The 13,470-nt window shown below is 44.1% G+C and overlaps 1 protein-coding gene across 2 annotated transcripts in view; it reads right to left on the bottom strand.

Annotated features, from left to right (window-relative positions):
• The window catches only part of NECAB1 (N-terminal EF-hand calcium binding protein 1), a 39,862-nt gene extending 27,967 nt beyond the window's left edge, over positions 1-11,895 (bottom strand). The window contains exons 1-3 of one of the 2 annotated variants that reach the window (XM_082233674.1): positions 11,317-11,895; positions 8,925-8,949; positions 1,340-1,448 (exon numbers count right to left, since the gene is read on the bottom strand). In XM_082233674.1, coding sequence (XP_082089800.1) covers positions 1,340-1,448; positions 8,925-8,949; positions 11,317-11,427 — 245 coding nt within the window. In that variant the 5' untranslated portion in view covers positions 11,428-11,895. The remainder of the gene's footprint in view (positions 1-1,339; positions 1,449-8,924; positions 8,950-11,316) is intronic. The other variant, XM_082233673.1, reaches the window with a different exon arrangement.
• Positions 11,896-13,470: the final 1,575 nt, after the last annotated feature.

Below are 13,470 nucleotides of genomic sequence, written 5' to 3'. Positions count from 1 at the left end.
AATAAGTAATTCAAATGGTTAAAATTTTACAATGGACATGTAGTATCTTGATATACAATGGAACCAAGGAAGGGAATAGGGGGAAGTCAATTTGTTCTGTTTGGATTCTTTTTTATTATTGCTGTTTGTTTTATTTTTGTTACTATTGGAAAATTAATAAAATGTTATTTTAAAAAATGCTTCCTAATATTAATGACATAGCCCAGTTCTATGCATGTTTACTCAGCAGCAAACCCCACAGAGTTCAAGGGGACTTTCCCCAAGTAAGTATACAGGACTGAGGCTCTTTGCAATCACTGGTCAAAGTGATGTATTATCATTTGCATTGAACAAACTGGAAATCAAGAATGACCAATAGCAACTTGCCCAAGGCTACTCACTGAGAGATAGGCTATGATGGCACCTGAACTCACATCTCCTAGGCTCAGGCTCAACATCCTATCCAGAAAAACTGGCCTTTCTAATCAAAGACACTAAGGATCAGCCTGGAGATGTGTGACATTCTAAGCACTGAGCTATGGTCATGCCTCTTTTCAAGCAGATGTAGAATATGGATGGGGAACCTGTAATATTCTTAAGTGTGTCCCTATTCACATGGCTGCACACCTTCCATGGACCACAGGAGAACAGCAGAATGCCTACTTTATAAAACTGGAACTACCTCTGAGGCCAGCTTACATAGAACAGGCAGAGGGCTGAAACACAAATAATATACAGGGTCATGGTGCTCTACCATTGAGTTATGATGAGCCTTCCTTCTCAAAAGAGGCAAAATAAATAATAATATATTTATACCCCGCCCATCTGACTGGGTTTCCCCAGCCATTCTGGGCAGCTCCCCAAAAAAATGATGATGATGATGTGATAAAACATCAAACATTAAAAAATTCCCTAAACAGGGCTGCCTTCAGATGTCTTCTAAAAGTCAGATAGTTGTTTATTTCCTTGACATCTGATGGAAGGGCATTCCACAGGGTGGGCACCACTACCAAGAAGGCCCTCTGCCTAGTTCCCTGTAACCTCATTTCTTGCAGTGAGGGAACCGCCAGAAGGCCCTCGGAGCTGCATCTCAGTGTCCAGGCTGAACATTGGGGGTGGAAAAAAACAAACTGGGAGTTACAAGGGAGATGAATTACCCATTTATTGTTATTTTTGTAGCATCTTGTTTAGAAACACAGAATGCAGGCCATGGGCACCAAACAGGGTATATATAGGCTGCTGTTCCATGGCATTTCATATGCTATTCGTAAAGCTGCAGTTTCCCCAGGAAAATTCATATTGCACAACCATACTGCCTTTCTAAAGGCTGCCCATATGACTTTTAAATAACGTTACCCACTCTGTATTGTGCGTGTCGATGGTGTGAAACAACTCGTGCAGTTCCTCTCTGCTCAGGATTCCGTCAGCGAAGTAAGCTTTGAATTCATCAAAGGACAGTTTGCCATCATCTGAAATCAAAGACGCAGAAGGAAAATTGGTTGCACAGATGGCTGGTTTTTCCCTTGAAAATCAAATTGATTCTAGGAAGGTGTTTCTTTAAACAACAACAAGTTTTCTCGTTTTTAATCTCTGCGTAGAGCTGAGCTCTAATACTAAAGGGGGGGGGGAGGAAGCAAGAGAGTTAACAAGACCAACGATCAATAGATAAGCACAACAGCAGGCTACTTCATGTCTTTCCTTAGGGAAACACTTTGGTTTTGTTTGTTTTTTTAATGTATTTTTATTAAAGATTTTCTTGATTTACAAAAGTATGTGCAATGTCTCTCTCTCGTATTTTTCCCATGTAACATTTTTACAAATCACTTTCATTTGTTGAGACATTAGGAAGAAAAGGGGGAAAGGGGTGGGGTCGGGTGGCGATGGTTCTATTTTACTTACTATACGTAGGGTTTGGTGTCAGTGTTGCTTGTGCAGGTTTTCTGCTGTTCACTTGTGTTCCTTTGGTGGTGAGAGAGGTTGGGGTTGGCCTAGGGTGTGGTTGTTCATTTGTGGTTGGCTGTGGTGGTCTTCGTTTTCGTGTGTGAGTGGGGTGGGTGGGTGTTTTGGTTCAAGTTAGCCATATTGATTTGTATGCTGTTGGTGGATTTTTGTCATTGTCTTGTTGGGCTGTGTATGTGATAAAGGGGAGCCATACCGGGGTGAAGGCTTCTTCTTCTATTTGTCCCCGTGTCAGTTTCAGTTTATTGGTTAATTTTTCTAGTAAGGCTGTTTCCAATATTATCTAAGCATCAGTGTTTGGTATCTTGGTGGCATCAGAAAGAAGGCAGAAATATAAGCAGCCTGAGGCTGGAATTGAAATGTGGGTGTTTAAAAAGCAATATATCAAAGTTAGCCCCAAACTGGAGATTTTTGTTTGAGGATACACCCACTTCATGTCAATCCAGCCAAGACGAGTGATGAATCTTGGTGAAATGTTTTACCCAAAGCTTCAAACTTGTTAACATCCGTCATCACCAAGGGCCGATCTTCTCAAGGCTGGAACCCCCACCACTCCGGTAATATTTGAATGGTGCCAATTCTCATGTACAACTATTCCCAAGACAATGCAGAGCTGGTGCATGAACTTCTCACCCGACACACTGCTATTCCCACATGATTTAAATGGGACCTGAGCACAAGAAAGCAGAAACCCCACCTGTAACTGGAGGGGAGGGTATGAACTTGGCCTGGTGGGCGCTGGGCCATCAGTCCTTCCTTGCCCCCAGAATCTGGTCAACCAAAACTCCTGGACCTGGCTCGCCAAATTGTTATAAGAAAAAAACTGCTCCTTTTACCTTATGGGGTATCCAAGAGCCTGTATAGCAGGGGTCGGCAAGGTTTACCGGCCATGAGACAGATCACTCCCACAGAGATTGTCCATGGGCTAGACTGGTGCAGCGCAACGCTGGAAAATTGCATCTGCGCATGTCTGCAGCGCTGGAAATTGCTTCTGCACATGCCCAGACGCCAAAAATCGTGCCTGTGCAGAAGCAATTTTCGGCGTCTGGACATGTGCAGACGCCATTTCCAGTATCTGCATGTGCACAGAAGCAATTTCTGACACCACTCGGCGAGTCCCCGCGCTGCGCCACTTTAGTGAGCGAGCGGCTTGGTTCGGGGTAGCTCATGGGCCACATCCGGCCCATGGGCTGCACGTTGCCGACCCCTGCTGTAGAGAGTCATTATGTAGGTTCCCTATCAGCAGAAGAAAATAACAGAGGCCAACCAGAGAATATTGAGAAGCAAAGCAGCTAGTAAGCCTGATCTTTATTAAACTGTTTCAACAGGGTGCTCACACCCCTATGCAGGAGGGAGGAGGAACCCAGAATATTGGTGTGCAAACTCTTATATAGCCTTTTGAAATTCCTACCCTGTGGCTCAAGGCCACCCCCCTATACATCATATATACATCACCGAAGGGGCAGTCTACAGCAGAAATCCTGTTTCATAACAGAACCACACGTAAAAAAGGTTACGTGAGGAAGAAGAAATCGTTTCCGTCTGTCGCTACAGGAAGTGTGCCGCAAAGCTGCTATTATTTGAAGGAGTGTGGTCATACTGGTTCATACTTTGCTGGGAATGTCTAAGCATGCCAGAGTTGCAGAACATGGCTGCCGATTCTTCCACATTAGACCCCAGATATCTCCCAATGTGTGCTGCTTCTTCATGATTTTTAACCCAACAGCTATGGTTTCCTGCACAATTGTGCAAAACAGTGGACTGATTACTGGAGGTTATATGCAAGGTTGAGGGTGTGCACAGCCCTGTGGTTCCTACACGATTACAAGTTAAAAACCAAGCTGAAGGGGTGCTAATTACTGAGTTGGCTTTTTAAACAACAGAGCCCAAACTTGCACACAATCAAGCACAGTATCTTCCTAAGCTTGTTTGTAGCAATGCAAGATATGAAAAGATATAAAAATTACACCCCAATATTAAGCACAGTAACATAGCTAAGGGATAATAATCATGAGCTGCTAAATATAATGGCACAATACTTTTGCTTTCTATTCTCTTCTTTTTTCGGCAGAACAGTCTTAAACATCAAATTCAGAAACTAAATGTGCCTGTCATTTGGCATCAAATGTGAAACACTGACTGAATGTCAAGAATAAATTTGCCTTGATAAATATGTGATTTTGTAAGTAGCTTGACTTCTACATCCTCCAGGCAACAAGTTCGCTCAGCTCTTATCATACTACTGCATGCTACCCCTTTGAGTGAAGCGAGATTCCAGGGGTACCAGGCATGCTTTACACAGGGTCTGTGGTTCCTTTTGGACAATTAGGCACAGCAGAGACTACAGTGCCTTTCTAATATATGGCTTGCATACACACACACACACACACACACACACACACACACACAAAAAAAAAAAAAAACCTGAAACTTTCAACAGAGAAAGTTCAGCTCTTCAATATCCCAAAGAGGGTTCTGTCCTTCTCATTTGCACAGCACTGCTTCCAAGAACTGACACCAGCATCTCTCTCTAGCACATTGTTTCTTAATGCTAAACTGCCATTCTAAAACTCCAGTCCTCCCTCTAAAACTATGGCACTGCCTTTAAAACTACGTCCTTCTGTTCAGGGATGAAGGAAACCCATCCATTTGCAAATGAGATTTGCCTTGTTGTCCTTTGACTTGCCAGTGGCTCAATACCCCAAAGAAAATTAGCTTTCACCCATGTTGATTGCCTAGGATTAAAGGGGGATGGATGGCTGATACTCGATTTAGGAAGATTGCCTAGGTTAATTAACTCTTCATATATGCTTATCGTAGGGGATTAACAGGGGCTAACACACATCTTAAATACACATGAGTCTGGCTATTACTTCCAAGGAAATTAGTTTTGGCACCCCCAAACCTTAATTAAAACCCGGCTGTAAATTTATCGGGAATTTAGGACATCTTGCGCCCCCAGATTCATAACAATATTATAATGCTGGATCAAACATTATATGCAAAACCATGGGAAAACCTAGAAAAATGGGCTTCTTAGGAAAACGCAGAAATTAACAGCCATGCTTAATGAAGGAGAGAGGTTTAGAGAAGATATTAGTGAATGGAATCTGGTAACGCAATGAAGTTAACTCTTTATTCAAGGAAGCTGAAACAGCGCAGGCCTAGTGATCCTAGAATCCTCTTTCCAGTTAAGTCTTGCTACAGTGAGGTACAGTCGTACCTTGGAAGTCGAATGGAATCCGTTCCGGAAGTCTGTTCAACTTCCAAAACATTTGGAAACCAAACCACGGCTTCCAACTGGCTGCAGGAAGCCGCGTCGGATATTTGGCTTCCAAAAATAGTTCGCAAACCGAAACGGTCATTTCCGGGTTTGTGGCGTTCGGGAGCCAAAACGTTCAAGAACTAAGCTGTTTGAAAACCAAGGTACGACTGTAGTTGCAAGGACGGAAGGTCCGCTCCTTCCCACTGCTCTCTAATGCTCCTCTTCTTGAGGGTCTTTCCCAAGCAGTCACAGACTGCATCTGCTCACAACCACTCTCTACTTTGCCCTCTTTGTGTGTTCTAGGAGACCAGGGGAGAGGGGAGCCGGTCGCAGCACCATCTCTGTTTCCTCTGCTTCTGTCTCTGAGTCTGAACCGCTCTCTGCCACAGCCTCTTCCTGCTCACTAAACCCCATTACCTCTTCAGCTTCGAACACCTCCTCCCAGTCTGCTCCCTCTTTTCCCTCTCACCACTTATCATCATCCCACCACCAATCCCCTGGCTCTGAGCCTTCTTCCTCTGAGGGTTCCCTAGCCTAGTGCCTCCAACCACTCCTCTGACTCCAGCCAGTCCATGACAATATGTTTAATGACAAGAGTTCAGAAATGGCAGGCGGTAAGTGGAGGGTGAACTGCTTGTTTGGGGAGGCACTTGTCCCCCAATCCCTTCTGACACCATTTGTGATGGAAGTGGCAGCCCCTATGATGGTAGTCATCTACAGATTTTTGTAATTCCTGGTGGAAGAAGCTGTTCAAGGCTGCCTAGGCAGGCATGTGGAAGTCAGAGGGGGCATAGTCTCCCTGCCCCCAAATAATAATAATATAATAATAATAATTTATTATTTATACCCCACCCATCAGGCTGGGCTTCCCAGCTCTGGGCGGCTTCCAACAAAATATTAAAATACAGTAATGCATCAAACATTAAAAACTTCCCTAAACAGGGTTGCCTTCAGATTTCTTGTAAAAGTCTGGTAGTTGTTCTCTTTGACATCTGGTGGGAGGGCATTCCACAGGGCGGGTGCCACTACTGAGGAGGCCCTCTGCCTGGTTCCCTGTAACTTGGCTTCTCACAGCGAGGGAACCGCCAGAGGGCCCCGGCGCTGGACCTCAGTGTCCAGGTAGAACGATGGGGTTGGAGATGCTCCTTCAGATATACTAGACTGAGGCTGCATCATCAAGCACCAAGACTGCATATGTTATTTTCCAAAGAAGGCTGAAAGCTTCTCCACACCAGATTTCCTGGCTCTCTTGTAGAAACAGTGAAGCAAAAAACAAAACAAAAAACCATCTCTCAACCCAATTTAGGGCTGTCTCCAGGCTCACAGTGGCCCAAGGGAATAGCCCTCACTCAACCCAACCTTGAACTAAACAATGCCCAGGTGCCACAAGAAGGGCTTCAGCTAGTTTCTCTCAATGATTTTCAAAGTAGAAGAAAGATGCCACTTTTCTGTCCTCTGATCTTTTCAAAAGTTCACATCTTGAAGACAAGACGAACCATGAAATGAAAGCCTTTGCTGAAATCCCATTTTCTTCAGATGAAAAGTTAACCAAATGCAGTATCATTCCCCCTGGCAACATATCCTTTGAGAAATTATATCACCCACCTTCCTGATCTCACATACTCTCTTCCTAACGTGTTTCATTAGCATTTTCTCAAGTAGTCATAGAAACCTGTTTAGAGCTCTTTGGAGAATAAACTAAACTCTAAAAGGTAATATATATATATTGCTTTATATGAGAATGGTGTTTATCTCTGGCAGCTTACCCACCAACACTGTGTTCAGTAAAGGAAGATTATATGGACTTTCCCAGCGGGCTGCAGTCTAACACGTAAATCCTAACGACAGGGTGTAAAAGTTTTCCTAGGGAAAATAGGAAACTACCTTACATATTGAAGCAGACCAGTAGCTTGATAATACCTACACTGACTGGCAGCAGCTCTCTTGGGTTTCAGGAAGGGGACACTCCCAGCCCTAGCTGGAGAGGCCGTGGATTGAACCTGGGACGTTTTACACTAAGGTTTAGCTGCCCAGTTCTTTCTTACAGCAAGGAGCTTAGGACCCAAGGCCCAAGTAGCTATTCTGGCAATGGTTCCATCCAGATCCATCATATTAAAACAATTCAATGCTTCAACAGAATTAAAACAAACAAACCCTCTCTTACACTGTACACAATTTGACAAGGGTGTTATTAAACCAAATCCATGCATCAAAACTTTAGATACTCTTTGGGGTAAATATAAACATAAATTAAGTCAGGGACTCTCAATTCTGGCATCATTTTCCTATAACAAAAAATGGAGGAAGAGGTTCCACTGGGTAATATTAATTTATGGAAAATGCATGGGATCATAGAACTTAAGGAAAATCTACCAACTGAGTTGGCTCAGAGGACACATCCACTTGAGAAAGACTTGGGGGGGGGTTGGGGGGGAACGGAGTGTTGAGGGTTGGTCACAGTTTTGGGGGTTTTTTACCATATAAACTCTCTACACATCATGTATTCTCAGTCAACTATGCTGTGCCTTTCCTCAGTTCTTAATTATTGGCTGCCTTTTAGGAATGCAGTTAGAAGGAAATGTAAACACTGCACAGATGTTTCTATGCAGGACCCAGTTTCTATTTGCAACGCAAGATTTCTGTTTAGATCTTGTATTGTGAAAGCGGGAGTAGCAGATCTGGAAGTCAAAACTGAACTTATTGAGGTTACCATATTAAAGCTCTGGGCCCACCCGTTCCGGGACTTTCAACTATAACTAGCACTTAGGTAAGGGTAAAGGGGACCCCTGACTATTAGGTCCAGTCGTGACCGACTCTGGGGTTGCGACGCTCATCTCACTTTATTGGCCGAGGGAGCCAACGTACAGCTTCCAGGTCATGTGGCCAGCATGACTAAGCCGCTTCTGGCGAACCAGAGCAGCACACGGAAACGCCGTTTACCTTCCTGCCGGAGCGGTACCTACTTATCTACTTGCACTTTGAGATGCTTTCGAACTGCTAGGTTGGCAGGAGCAGGGACTGAGCAGCGGGAGCTCACCCCGTCATGGGGATTCGAACCGCTGACCTCCTGATCAGCAAGTCCTAGGCTCTGTGGTTTAACCCACAGCGACACCCACGTCCCTTAACTAGCACTTACCATTAGGTAAATTAAAGCAAATACCTTAGGTTGTGGATGCTAAGGTGAGGAATGTCACTGAGGTGCTAAAAGATGCAGTGTGTCGTGTGGCCTGCCTGGTTCTCTCAGGTGCAGTGAAAGATGCTGTCCTATTATTGCCATAGTTGAAGAAAGCATCTTTCTAGAGAGCAACTCTGTTCCCTGCATCTCTTTTAGTCCCAGTCTGAACTGCTCGCCTTTCCACAGACACAAAATTAGTACATTAGGACCTCCAACCTTTATCACCTATGGCAACAAATCACTTGTACTTGTCCACCTATTTTGCATAACAAAACCATATCTGTTTTGCACATTTGACCAGTCAAACAGTCCTTCTACTGTCCAGAAAGCAGTCTTCCAGTGACGGAAAAACAAGAACAAATCTGTCTTGCCACCAGCATCCCACAGATAAAACCATCAATGCCACTGTGTGCTACCAATACTACAGAAAGCCCATTTCAGAGCACTCTATAATCCAATGCAAAGAGTCAAACTAAATATCCCAATGGAATCCCTTAGTGCTTTAACACTACATTTCTCTGAAAATAAAGAAGTAATTGGACTTACCATTTTTATCTGCTCTTCTCAGGACCTGCAAAGAAATAAATTCAGGCTTAGTGAATTATACTGATGGTACCTCTCCCTGAAACTCCTAATGACTGCTCCCAACGACTTCATGTAGATGAAGGCCCAAAGACCCCCTTGGCAAACTGGACGATAGCTGTTCCAACCCAAAGATTATAGTGATTACTGTATCTCAGTACAGGTAATATTTCTGGAGGTAACATTTTCAGTTGGATAAGGGATGGTGAATGTGTTCCAAAGTGCATCCATGCTAAGTGGGGAGTCATTCTCAGTCATGCACAAATTAGCAACTGCATGGAATATGGCTACCAACTTGTACTGGTGGCCACCAACCAAAGATAGCTTGGGAATATTTTGCTCAATGTGAGGCTTGAACCCACGACCATGAAAATAAAAGTCTTGTGTTCTACTGGCTGAACTATCCCAACGGTATTTAGTACATGATATAATCAACATACAATAGTATTTATTATTTAGCAGGATCTGACCATTAATTGTGTATGGGATTCAACGTCTGATGCTTGTCAAAACCTTGTAACCCAACAAAAAAACCCCACTATTTTAAAGGCTTGTTTTCCCTCTGCCAGGCTTAGGACAGCAGCCGCTGCAGCTGAATGTACCTGATGTAATCTTATACCGTCTTAATTTACCAGCTTCTTGTGCACAGGATTTCCCCCTAGATGCCTGATAAATGCCAGCCATCCTTACTCTACATGCTTACAATATTAATTAAGTTGGCACCTCTGATTGACGAGCTGGACTGGTTCTGTTGCAGATTTTGGTCTCATTTTTGTGCTTCTCTAGATTCGCTTTGTTTCTTACAATGTTTCCTTTTTACATAAATAATTTTTGAGATTTAATTTTAATTAAAATAATTTTAATTATATTTTTAAATTTAATATTTTTTCCCCAAAAAATGCATTTATATTCTTTTGTGTGACCTTTGAGGACCTTTTTGGGGTGGAAAATTGATCTATACAATTTAATATCTATTGTATCGCATCATATCACAGACAGCCTATCCAAGCACTAAATGAGATACAGTATAGATGTCCTTCCATTTTCCATGGCAATCAACTAATATTCGAAACCAGTCTGGTTGTCCATAAGAAAGTGACCCAATTAGTAGTTTGAAGTTTTTAATTTCCCTTCATATGTCTTTAGCCACTGAAATTAATGAGCACAACTAACTTAGTTTAACCCACATTTATTTTTATTTATTTTTACAAAAGAAAAACGTTAATGCATCAGAGGAAAATAGTATAATTTTGCCTCCTACAAATGATGGTGTGGATTCCATTTTTTACTTTGATTTGCTCTCCCCATTTGACAGGCTAACTTGCTTCTCTTTCTATGACTGCAATCCTATCCACACTTACCTGGGGGTAAGCCTCACTCAAATGCAAACAGACTTATTTCTGAGTTGATACAAATAAGGTTAGGATTGTGCGATGAGCCCCCCCCCCCCCATTCTTATTTTTATTTACAAGTGTATCAGAACGCCACTTTCTAAGCTGCCTTATCACCCTGCATACTAAAAACAGTAATTAAAAAAACCTCCAAGGAAATTATGCATTGAAGATTCCCGCAATGCCCATCGACGCTATCGCAGATCTTTCTTTTTACTACGGGAGTACCAGACATATTCGGTAGCAACCTTGAGTAGCAACCGAGCAGCAAAACGTTTTTTTTTCATCTCCCCATTTATCCTATTAATTTAGGAAGCGTCAGAACAACACAAGATGTGGATGTCTATGATCCCATTCTCCAGTGCTTTTGTAAAGTTTTTTTTGTTTGTTTTTGTTTTAGTTTTGGTCTGAGGGAGGGGTGTTTAACTGATTCACCTGTGCCATTTCTCAACCCCCCCCCACCCAGAAACTAGGAACGTAACGAGGAAGAGAATAAAGGACTTTGTGTTGAGACACCGCGCCTGCGATTTGCCTCCTGTATGGCTCAATTTTGGGGATGCTCAGGGCATCTAAAATGTTTAGGATCAATATTTTTTTAAAAACCCAAAACCATGTTCCAGCATGGTCCCCTGAGAGCTGCTGGACTCTTTTCACCCTGTTGGGTGGCTCATAAATCTAATCATCATCATCGCTGCATGATAGGCAAACATTCAACAGGTGAAGCTTGCCTCCTCGGTCCGCAGATGCAGCGAGCGGCGGAAGCTTCACCTGTGGATCGTTTGCAGCTCTCGGAGGCGCAGGTAGGAGCCCGGTGGGAAACAGGCGGCCACCCCCCACCCAAACCCCCCTCCACGCTCCCTTCCAGGAAAAACTTTCATCCAGAAGATGCTTGGGGGGGGGGAGGGGAGATCACCAACCAAGCAAGCGCAACAGCAACAACCCAGAGTGACAGGCGCCCTGCTTACGTCGAGAAAGATGGAGAGTCCTTTGGTCATGGTCAAGGCAGCGCGGAATTCTTCGCAGGCGTCCGCGGTGGAGGGAGACGTTTCCGCGCTACCATCCGCCGCGCCGTCCATGTTGCCGGCTGCCGCGGCGAAAGTGCCGGAGGGCTGGGCTGGGCTGGATGGGAGCGGCAGGCGCTGGCGGCTCCTCCCTCCGGGCCAAAGGTCCCCCCCCCTTTGCCTTTGGGGGCGTCCGGGCCGGATCGCTGTCTCCGCTGCTCCGCCCTCGACGGGCAGAGGAGCGAAACCAAGGCGTGCTCTCGCTCGCAGCCGTCGGCTTCCCCTCCTCCTGTCCTCCCCTCCGTCTTTGGGGAACTCGGCTGCCTGCTGCTGAATCGCCGCCCAGCGCGTTCTGAACCTTATTCGGTGCAGCCGCCTCGAACGCCTGCGTTCCTGAGCATGTGCAGAGTGTCTTTTCCTAGGGAGCTGTGCAGCAGCGGCGCGCAATACCGCTGCTCGGCGGACGGGGCAGATTTCGGAGGTCTCGCGTTTCCTTAGCAGGATTCGCTCACCCAGGCCAGGATCCTGCTTCCTGCAGCAGCCAATCAGGTGAACTCCACAGGTGGGGCTTGAAGGCAGAAATTGCTAGTCGGAAATATACTACCTCCGATCATGGGGGCTCCATAAAGGCTATGTTCACATTAGAAGCTTAAAATGTAGCCATTCCCTTCTTTTAATAATATTTTATTAGGTTTTATCAATAAGGAGATTCAAAAGAATACAGAAACAGAAAAATACAAAGTTACAAAATACAAAAATACAAACATTAAACACAAAAAAGACAAGAAAAAAGGGGGGGGAAGAAGCACATAAAAAAGAAAACAAAACTCCCTCTTTTTAAATTTCTCTTTAGTTAACTTATTTTCTTGACTTCCTCACGCCTCCCTTTTTTGTATCCCTTTTTTAAAAATTTAGTTCAGCAAATTCATATCCAATTTAACTTATCTATTATCAATCCCATCTTACATTTTACCTTGGTGCTAGAACCCCATCAGTTCATTTCAACGTCATCAGCATTCAAAAATCTTACAATGTTTCTGTAAATAAATTTTAAATTTCCTCCAATCTTCCTCCACGAGCTCTTCTCCCTGATCTCGAATTCTGCCAGTCATTTCCGCCATTTCCATATAGTCTATTAGTTGCATTTGCCATTCTTCCAGGGTGGGTAGATCTTGTGTCTTCCAGTGCTTTGCAATGAGAATTCTTGCTGCTGTACATAAAGAAAGTTCTATCCTTCTTTAACACCGATGGCCAACTATGTAGCCATTCCCGCCCCGCCCGACCCAGGTGCATTTCAAGCCAAATTTGCATGGTGTGTTCACATCAGTGTGAGAAGGGGCAAGGATGTCTTCCTTCCCCAACTCATGGGATCTTTTTGGTTCTCTCTCCCTTGCAATCCCTCTACCAAAAAAATACTCATGAAGCTGCCCTCTGCATATGTGAGACAGCTGTTCTGGTGTTTACATTGGTGCTAACTCCACATCCAGTTTTCTGTATTGTTCTTGTGCAAGAGTGTGTAAGCTGCCTTGGTTGGTAGAATGATGAAGTGCAACATCATCATCATCAAAGTATTGCTTCATACCTTTACATTTCAGGGCAGAGTCCCAGAACTGACAACAGATGCTAAGACTTGGGGCATGTACACACAGTGCGATGATGTGTATTCGTTGCTAGGTGCAGGTGCCTTTTTGAGGTGCTGTGCACACAACACCATCCCCATGTCATCCCTGTCCAACACTGCTTGCCGATCTGTTATGTACTGAGTTGAATAGGATCCAAAATGTAGCAGTCTGATTGCTCCTAGAACAATAGGATTCAGAATGCAGCAGCTTGATTGCTCCTAAAACAATAGGCTCCAGAATGCAGCAGTCTGATTGGTCCACAGAAGCCACCTAATCCAGCTCCAGGTGGAAATGAATCTGCGACCTGATTGGCCTACAGGAGAATCCTGGAATTAGCCAATCATGTGGGGCCCATTGTGTAAATAATGTATATAAAGCAGACATTCTAGGGGAACTTCCATTCCTCCTCATCACTATGAGCTGAATAAAGAGCATGAAATCCACTCTTGACTCCGAAGAAGAGGAGTTTGGATTTGATACCCCGCCTTTCACTCCC

This window comes from Podarcis vaucheri (assembly GCF_965113315.1).
Source record: "Podarcis vaucheri genome assembly, chromosome: 8".
Taxonomy (NCBI): domain Eukaryota; kingdom Metazoa; phylum Chordata; class Lepidosauria; order Squamata; family Lacertidae; genus Podarcis; species Podarcis vaucheri.
Note: the sequence above shows the minus strand (reverse complement) of the source record. Positions and strands in the feature narration are given on the sequence as shown.